The 10,000-nt window shown below is 43.3% G+C and overlaps 1 protein-coding gene across 7 annotated transcripts in view; it reads right to left on the bottom strand.

Annotated features, from left to right (window-relative positions):
• The window catches only part of LOC123510224 (5-phosphohydroxy-L-lysine phospho-lyase-like), a 26,947-nt gene that overhangs the window by 10,620 nt on the left and 6,327 nt on the right, over nt 1-10,000 (bottom strand). For 4 of the 7 annotated variants that reach the window (XM_045265169.1, XM_045265168.1, XM_045265171.1 and 1 more), the window contains 8 exons: nt 4,093-4,620; nt 3,079-3,206; nt 2,712-2,874; nt 2,459-2,601; nt 1,978-2,114; nt 1,378-1,460; nt 934-1,067; nt 408-481 (listed from right to left, as the gene is read on the bottom strand). In XM_045265169.1, the coding sequence (XP_045121104.1) occupies nt 408-481; nt 934-1,067; nt 1,378-1,460; nt 1,978-2,114; nt 2,459-2,601; nt 2,712-2,874; nt 3,079-3,206; nt 4,093-4,457 (1,227 nt within the window). In that variant the 5' untranslated portion in view covers nt 4,458-4,620. Of the gene's footprint in view, nt 1-407; nt 482-933; nt 1,068-1,377; nt 1,461-1,977; nt 2,115-2,458; nt 2,602-2,711; nt 2,875-3,078; nt 3,207-3,659; nt 3,831-4,092; nt 4,621-10,000 lie in introns of those variants that run through there. The other 3 variants (XM_045265172.1, XM_045265174.1, XM_045265173.1) reach the window with 3 other exon arrangements.

Here is a 10,000-nt window from a genome sequence, read left to right on the forward strand (position 1 = left end):
CCCTCCCTCACTATCCTTTGTTTTGTCGGAGCATCATACAAACGGCAGATTATGAGGCAACAAGAAGACTGCCTATGTATTTGTTTACGGTGATCGGTGAATGAATAACCGCATTACGTTACGTTGACGCCTCGGTGGTGAGTCTGTCTGTGCGTTGTTATTGTGAACTTAGCGTTGTACGTGACTCGTGACGGCGAAACAGACTAAACGCTGAGTAGGAGAGAGAGAGAGAGAGAGAGAGAGAGAGAGAGAGAGAGAGAGAGAGAGAGAGAGAGAGAGAGACGGATTTAGATTGACAAATAAAGACAGACTGATAGACTGACAAACAGACATCCAGACAGAACGATAGATTGATAGACACAGATTGACATACATACATACAGACAGACAGACAGTCAGTTAGTTACCTCCTTGGCGCGGTCTCCCAGCACCGCCGCTATCTCCTTAGAGGTGATCACAGACGCCATGGGGTAGCCGTTCCCTGCGAGGAGACAGAAAAATATTATCTTTGATTCATTTCAACACCGCTATTCAAGTGATCATGCATTCACACTTTAGCAATTTAATTTCCCTTTCATATGCAGTTAAGACCAGCTAAATAATCAAATAATTATCCATTTAATCCATTCAGTACCACGACGTGTTTTCATATTTGTTCTGCTATTTGGCGATTTAATACAGCTTCAGAAATTTGTGTGGGGAATAAAATAGTGACGATTCTGTGCATTAATCTTCTGGCCTCTATAGACCCTTCATAATATAAATAAAATCGTCTAATTACACGAAAAACTCGTAGTAAAACCGTCCCAGTACTGAAGAGGTTACTTGCCGCCGTAAGAAATATTCGAATTTTAGAAACAGGACAACCTAAGCAATATCAACAATTCACACATGCGTCTCAAGTTATGCTCGGTATCACAAACGTATCCTCACCAATCGTCTTTCCAATGATGACAATATCTGGGTTGACCTCCTGAGCTTGGAAGGACCAGAAATGCGATCCGAGACGACCCAAGCCAGTCTGCACCTCGTCAGCGATGCACAGACCACCACTCTCCCGCACCAGCCTGCCACGAATACGAAGTTAGGCGGGGAGGGAGAACCAGACAGGAATAGTGAGGTTCGGCAAGGAGGGAAAAACCAGATGCAACTATGAAGTATGAAAGCAGAGAGAGAGAGAGAGAGAGAGAGAGAGAGAGAGAGAGAGAGAGAGAGAGAGAGAGAGAGAGAATATCACACACACATGAATGAGCTGCGATGCAAGCAAGGAGGGAGAAGTGTGAGGTTATGGTGGAAATGACGGCCGAAGAAAACTTAATGGAAAGTAAACTGATTATGATAGCGTAATTACACATGAATGGAGGGCCCGACACTCACTTGTAGACCTCCTGCAGCCACGTGGACGGCGGCATGATGCAGCCCGGGATGATCAGCATGGGCTCCGAGATGAAGCACGCGACCTGGGGAGTGAGGAGTGACGGGAGGCGCGGCGTTAGTGTTAGTAAGGTTAGTTAGTTAGTTAGGTTAGGTTTGCATATCGCGGGAATTAAATAAACTAGAAAACAAAGAAAGAGAATATATATACATATTTTTTTTTTACTTCACAGCTGATGATAAACTAAGGATAATTTCAATCACGTAATAGCACATTCTGACCAGCCAATTGTGATCGAGATAATGAAATCATAAATGTATGAATAAGTTAGTCACATTGTCGAGGCTGTGGTGAGGGAAGGCATCCAAACCTTACACTGAATGTTGACAGTTTGCTGGAGCACGGCAAGGATGAAAACATTACAGATACACGTGACAAATTACTGCGGAAGTGCGCACACTGCGTATCAAGAATTTGGTGCTCCTTTTTTTCCCCCTCCCCACCAGTGACACGCGTGTTCTTGAGGTGTGGTGCGGACCGAAGGTCTTTTGAATGATTGAAGAGTCTTGCTGAGTGTGATGTAATGATCACTGCTCACTCACCTTCCCGGCCTGCCGCGCCCCTTGCACCACCTCTCGCGCCTCCGCCAGGTATTTGTCGATCGCCGCCGGGTCCTCCCGCCGGTGCTCTCCCCGGTACAGGTCCGGCATGGGGATGATGTGCACCCAGTCCGCCTTGGCTGCGTGAGACAAAAACACCGTTTGTCAATCGAGTGGTGTCGCACAGGAAAAAAAATAAATAAATAAAAATAAAATAAATGAATAAATAAATAAATAAAAAAAAAAACACGTCTTACTGATGTTTATGTGCGCCACTTTTTGTTATTCTGATGTGCAATGTGTTAACTAAATCTTTGAGTAACTGTAATACAACATGGATGGTCAAGATGTTATTCAAATGCCAATAGGTTCACCGAGTCTAGGTCTTAAAGACGCTTTCATCGCCCGGTGAGGTGAAAACAAGCGTGTAACCTCGGTCTTAAAACAAGACTTCCGCCTCGTGCCAGGAGTTCCAGGGACTTACTGATGTTGTTGGTCTTGAACACTTTGGGGGAGAGATGGTGGACAGAGTCGATGGAGCCATGGAAGGCGTTGTCGGTCACCACAGCCTCCGTGCCGCCAGTGTACAGTTGGGATAGCTGCAGTGACAGGTCCACCGCCTCAGATCTATTAAAAGAATATGTATAGCGATGCTACGTCTCGTGTTTGCAGCGCAGTATATAGTGATAACTAAAACAAATCATATTGTCACCTATACAGACGTGTGAGAGACGCACCCTGAGTTGCAGAACAAGAAAGTGTCGAGATATTCCGGCAGGGTATGGCGCAGCTGCTGCGGGTAGGTGGGCTCGCCCCAGTCAATGTCCCAGCCCGGCGTGATGGCCTCCAAGTTGTTGGTGAGATAGGCGGCCCGCACCACGGAGGGGTGACAGTGGCCCACTGCACAGACAAAGGTGTATTGGTGATGCGTGGTCATGGATTGATACAATGTGATTCATGTAACACGTCTAGTTCACTACCTCGTTACAAAAGTCTCCTTCAGTCTAACATGCACATTATCACTACACACAACAGTAAGTTTAGGGGACATGCCGGACGGGAAAGATGAAAAGACAGTGGTTGGGTGGGGGTGGCGGTGCTCACCATGGGAGACGAAGTTCACACAGTCGATGTACTCAGAGTTGGTGTTGTCGTACATGTACTGGTGGCTGGCACGCACAATCTTGAGCGGTCTGTGATCCTTTTGTAAATTCTGCAGACGGAACGACTTGCTGTTGGGGTTAAAAGGGACCATGAATCAGCAACGTGGTGCAGATAGTCTGGCGAGCCACTCCCTCCCTCCATCCCAGCTCCCAGTCCTTCCCCCGCCTCGCGTGACGCTCACCCGCCACTGTGCGCCCTGCCCAACACCAGTCTAGTCCTTGAGAACATGAGCCATAAAGGTGTCAAAGCCAAACTCTCGATATCGTGAACTGTGAATAAGAGGCAGAGTTGGTGCACTGGGGGAAGTGATACAGTGGAGGGCCATGTAGGTCAGTGGTTCCTACCGAATAGTATTTCACAATGGCAAACTTGGCGGGTTTGAACAAACTCTTGCAATGTTCATCACTATTTCTACTTAAATCTGGAAGTTGTGCAGTGCATGAAGCATGGCTTTAAGTAGGTCATCACTACGCTAGTTGATTTTTCTTTTAATATAAAGGAAGATAAAAAGGAAATTATACCTAAAATCACAGAAGTAAGGCAGTAGTTCCATCTGGACGTGAACCTTGGAAAGCAGTGAGACAATGATTGACAGCATGACAAGTGACAACATACGGCCTGAGTATCCCCGTGAAGTTCATTGGTAATTCCGAGAGTAGCACCCGATCACAGGCTGAGCAGAGTGAGTGAACCTGTCGACCAGACAATCACTAATGAAGCGTAGTGGATAACTGAAGGAAGGAAAGGAAAACCACGAAACTGAAAGCACTGAGCTTGCACCCCCAAGGCCGGAGGTAGTAGTAGCACATGTAGGCCAGCCAAGTTTATTGAGGTCGCCATTATATACGTACGTACACCACATCAGCACCAGTCAGTACATCCACCACCATCAACACAATCAACCATTAAATCGACCCTGAACTCCTGACCTTCTAAGTATACACAGGGACTTACAAAAGCTTGACTAGCTTGTAGTGGGGCAGGTGGGCTGGGTCGGGTAGCAGTGCTGAGGCATTCCGGACGTTTATGTTGATCTTGCCTCCACTCAGCTTACCACCAGCCGCGGCTACTCCAAAAGCTCCTTCATCCCCTGCTTCTTCATCTCTCCCTGCAGGCACAGAGGAGAGATGGCCAGCGCCACTGCCCTGCAAGGCACTGGCTCCCTCGTCCCTACTCCCTGAGGCCTCCAGCACCGCACTGCTGCACGCCGCGCCGCCAGTTGCCCTTGTAGTAGGTCGGGGATGCATGTACAGCGGCCTCCACTCACTCCCATGGTCGATCTTCCTCTTCCTCGACCACTTCTCAGAGTGAAGAGGCATGGCGAAGGAAGGGAAGGGGTGAAGGTCAGGCGATAGGATCAAAAGAACTCGGAAGGGTTCTTAAATTCTGCGTTTGCGTTCATGACCGCTGCTGCCATCAGTCCGCCGCCACCACCGCACACTGGCATCCATCTGTTCCTGTCCACGTTTCTTGCCTTGCTAGCTAAGGGATCCGAGACACCGTCATTACTACGCTAGCAGAGAAAGGCGACACGCATGCAGTCACTTAAACTTTTTATTTCTTTGTCAACAGTTTCAGCTAGTTGAAACTACCAAGGAATCGCATTCTCAAACGTGTTGGCGTCTCATCTGTTACTTCGCTTAACAGGTTTTGGTGAAGGTTGCTAACATTTTCAAGAATATTTACATGATTACAGTAATAGTTTGACAAAGATTCTATATCATCACAGAGAAAAAGTGAAAAAGACTGAAAACCTTATTAATAATCTTAACTATCTAATAACTCCATACCGAAGTTAATGGTGTTCAAAATAAAGACTGAATAACTCAAAAGACAAAGACCTAATAACTGCCAACTATATAACCACACCCTCACTGCCTGCTTGTCCCTCGATACCCAGCCTGAAGAGTGACGCGGCCATCTCTTCAGACTAGCCTTGGTGGACTTGTAATCAGTGTGCGTGCGTCGTATCCTGAACAAGTTTTTTTTTTTTTCCCGTCATTATTATGTTTTGACCTTTACTTTGTGATTAGTTGTATTATTATTTTTTTTTCATTATCATTTTCCTCCGTCTATTCTTTCTACTTTTTTTAATCAGCTTTCAACCTGTTTTTCTTGTTTTTTTTTTTTTTTAATGCATGTTCGTCATAATATTAACCAGTACGTCTTTCTCTCTCTCTCTCTCTCTCTCTCTCTCTCTCTCTCTCTCTCTCTCTCTCTCTCTCTCTCTAACTTTTCAACCTCGTTCTACCTATCTTCTTTTTCTTACTTTCCAACCTCGTTCTACCTATTTCTTTTTTTCCTACACACACATCGTTATTAACCTGTATACGTAAGTCTCTCTCTCTCTCTCTCTCTCTCTCTCTCTCTCTCTCTCTCTCTCTCTCTCTCTCTCTCAAGACAAAGCCGGGATCTCACTTACGCAACACAATAGTTCAACACAGCGCGTCTGGATAACAAGGAGACATTACTACAATTGAACACCCACTCAGATGAAGGAGTTGAGTACAATTGCAACGACCATTATCTATCTCGTTGCTTGCCCCGGCGCCGTATTATAGGAATGTTGTGACGCTATAAATCTTTCGCTGCTAATGGCAAATATTACAACACGACGACTGGTATTCGATCTAATGATTGCTATACATTTTTCTTTGTGAATAATTCTGTTAGTGTGGTATATGTACTAATCTAATATTTACTTTCATGTCAGTTTCTCACACGTATTCTCAAACGCAGTAAATCTATCGCTGTTAATGGCAAACATGGCAACACGACACCTCTTCTTTGATTTTACTTCTCTACATCTTTCTTTGTGAATAATTCTGTTAGTGCTATATACATACAACTTTCTTAATCACCAGTTGTTTTACTTATTTCAGATTTATTTTTCTTTTTTAGTTTCTCACACGCTTTTTAGTAATATAAGGAGAGAAACAATCAGCGTTTTACTCTTTAACGTTTGTGTGTCTATGCGAAATGTCACGGTGTCCTCAATTTTAACAAAGGAAAGTCTTAGTCGTGAAAGAGTTAAGTGATTTGACAGTAAACTACAGATTCACAGAAGTTTGAATTATCGAATTATTTTTTTGTGCCAGAAGTCTTTATCGCATTGTATTAACTCTTGAAAGACACAGTGATTCAGTGGTTGAAGTCAGTCAGTCTTTACTTAGTCAGAAAATAAGTCAATCAGTCTCATCCTTTGCCACGGGCGGTTTACTCAGCCAGTCACGTCAGTTAATCTTTTATTTAGTCAGTGAGTCAGATTAATCAGTCAGTCTTGTTTATTTGGAGGTTTACATCGGTCATATCAATCTTTTATTTAGTTAGTGGATGAGATTAATCAGTCAGTCTTTTGTTTGTTCAGATTTATCAGCCAATCAACCTTCTATTTAGTCAAGAGAAGGTCAGTCGTTCAGTGAGTCAGTCTTCACTTTGTCAGGAAGCTTTACCAGTCAGTCAGTCAACCTTCACCTGCTCTCCCTACTTACACGTTCAGAAAACACCACAATAACGTGTCGACATCATCAAATACAGCGAACTCCTACAATTTCCTACCTTCTTACAAGACTCAGGGATCGAGTGGCTGTTTTATATAAGGTAAAGCGCAGAGAGTGTAAGAGGAACTGTATTTTCCAGGTGGTGGTTTTAAACACGTAATGAAACACCGACTTGGAAAATACTTACCCACTGAGCTTCACATTTGACGTTATCTTCCTTTCATCAACTTTGTTTTTATCATTTACGTTACTATTATTCTTTTCTTTTCCTATCTAGCTTATCGTTGTTTGTTACAAGTGAGGGTACATTTTTCCTCCGTCCAGTTTATCTCTCTCTCTCTCTCTCTCTCTCTCTCTCTCTCTCTCTCTCTCTCTCTCTCTCTCTCTATATATATATATATATATATATATATATATATATATATATATATATATATATATATATATATATATATATATATCATTACTACATTACTCTATAAATAGAGTTTTCTTTCTTTTTTCCTCGTCTTCCTGCATGTACTCTTAACGTTCCTTTATTTAATATTCTTGCCACGCCTCATATATACTGATCAGTGTCCTGCCTTGGAACCTCAATGGTTTATGGTTTACGGTTTCTCAGAAAGAAGAGACTTGACCATGACTGGGAATATTAAGGGAACGATTATCACAGTTACGGAACCAGTCTAGGGTGTCACAGGACGTGTTACATACCACATAAGTCCGTTTATTGACTTTAAGAAGTGCTGACGGTTTATCAAAGGTTCAGTATACTATTACGACACATGATCATATTCTGAAACACTTCTGGCTTTACTTCTACTACATTCAAAGGGCTCTAGATAAAGTTACACGGGCTTTAGATTTAGAGGCTGCTGTTAGTGTTGTAGTAACATGTTAATAAGATTTTCCAATATCAACAAAAGGAAAATTCTTGAAAACCTAGCAAATCATCTCTGTACCGTTTAAAAAGAGTCGATATGAGAGAACAAAGCGGGCCACAGTCACCGCCTTCTGAAACACTTCACTCTTATTTAGATTACTTCAATAAATTGTGGTGTTTTCATGATAACAGTGCGTGAAATAAGGAGCACGTGTACATAGTCAATGGGGAAAACAACACCCATGGAAACTGGACTAACAATCTCTGGCTCTTGAGAGTTGTCAGTGTAACAGAGTTTGAAAATCCGGCCCAGTGTGCGTCGTAATATGTACCTTGCTTTGCTTTGTTTGGCTCGCCACCGTCATCACGCCGCTCATCTGGGACTCAAGCCAGTTGTGTAAGAGCAGGTAACAATGGAGGTGCAGCCTAACGACTCTCGCTCAAAGGAGGAGAGGATATTGATCTGCAGGCCATGTCTCAGGATGCAGTAGCAAAAAAAAAAAAAAAAAAATCTTGGCACGAAACTCTGTTCTGTCATACTTTCGCAAAGCCTCACAGATTACCTGTCAGGTTCTCATGGGAGCTTTTTATATTGATGATAAATGTAGAATCCTTATTGAAATATTTTAACTGCTAAAATATTTGGAATGTCGAAATGGCAAGCCAAAGCAAATAGTATCCCTTTCTTCCTACGTATGTCAACAAGAGAGTGTGTGTGTGTGTGTGTGTGTGTGTGTGTGTGTGTGTGTGTGTGTGTGTGTGCTACACTAATCACGCACATAACGATTAAATAAAATGTTGTGTTTCTGTGACAGCGATGTTTAAGAGGCAGAGGTGTGCTGGCAGGCCACTGGAGTGACAGGAATAAGCTCCCAAGGGCCGCAGCTTCTAAGAAAAGTAAAGGAAAGTGCAAGAGACAAATAGGGACTAGTCTGGTACGGTATGTAGTACAGCGGGTCGTGGGTAAATGAGGCACTATTAAAGTGTGGGGGGAAGGGGCAGCTGCAGGGTGGCACAGTTAATCAAGTGACATGACGCCCCAGCCTTGCGCCATCTGACCGGCGTGCAGCAGCCGTGAAGCCTATAGCACCTTGCATAAGGCAGTGCGGCGGTTTCCTGTCACTGCCGCCTCTTATCTTATCCTACCACATAACATGCCCAGCCACTGGGAAGCTCGAAGACACATTAGCTATTGGTTCTAATTGTAGGGGGATACATGAAATTATAATTTACACAGTAATATGATGCTGAAATATGTATAATGGTGTACAATAGAGAACGATATAGCCAGATTCCATAGTTATGCAACATATATTTGTAATTGTCTCTGAGTGAAATCATATATATATATATATATATATATATATATATATATATATATATATATATATATATCATTTTCTCGCCCGAGGAAGAAAACATGTCCAGGTTAGCCCAGTGTAATCAGGTGTCCCGGTGGTTCCATAACAGTGTAGATCGCGGCTCCTGGCCCGTGAACCACAGTCCGGGATCACTGACGAACCCACCACGCGGCGCTCGCTCCCTCCTTATTACCCAACACACCGGCGTTGTATAACCACCGCACATTGCTTCCCTTACCACCGATGTTTAAAGGGAATCTGCTCATACCACAAGCAGCTGAATAATCTCTCAGAGCCACGCTAAGCAGATTCACTTGATCGAGTTGCTTATTTTTTTCCGTTAAAGATGCATCGACAAGAGCCGGATTCGTTAACTTGTTCTTGAGGTTTTGTAACAACTTATGCAATGATCAAAAGAAGCGATAAGAGCCGGTCATGCAATCCCTCTATATAATAGTAATGATTAAAGTGACTACGCAATATAATATATGTATTACTTCATCTGATAAGTCTCTCTCTCTCTCTCTCTCTCTCTCTCTCTCTCTCTCTCTCTCTCTCTCTCTCATAATATTCCGTCTGAAGTCAAAGCCACGAACACATCACTAACAGCAAGGAATTAAGTTACAGTGTAGGTGCGTTTTAGAGGCGGCAGTCTCTCTGCAGCACACATTCCTACACCCACCTATCATGCCTATTCATAAATCTATCTAATTATCTTTCAAAGGTTCCTATTGACTCGCCACAATCACGTTGCGTTCACTGGTATTAGGAGCAGGACAGAAGTCAAAAAAAAAAAAAAAGCAACCGATTTTTTTCACGTTGGGGTCGGAGATGGCTGTTGATGATGCGTAGAGAGAGAGAGAGAGAGAGAGAGAGAGAGAGAGAGAGAGAGAGAGAGAGAGAGAGAGAGAGAAAGCTGAGGACGCCAATGACATTCCAACGTAGAAAGTGGTACAAACACGTGTTCCCGAAAGTAATAACACTTTAAAACCTCCGATAATGTAATGTAAATATAAGCAGCAATAAACAGCAAGCTAAAGAAACACTAAGGTTCTATTAATAGCAGATTTTACTGGCAACTCAAGCAACAGGCAACCGTAGACAGCGCAGGCGGGAGC

The sequence above is a fragment of the Portunus trituberculatus genome, chromosome 28 (genome assembly GCF_017591435.1).
Source record: "Portunus trituberculatus isolate SZX2019 chromosome 28, ASM1759143v1, whole genome shotgun sequence".
NCBI lineage: Eukaryota > Metazoa > Arthropoda > Malacostraca > Decapoda > Portunidae > Portunus > Portunus trituberculatus.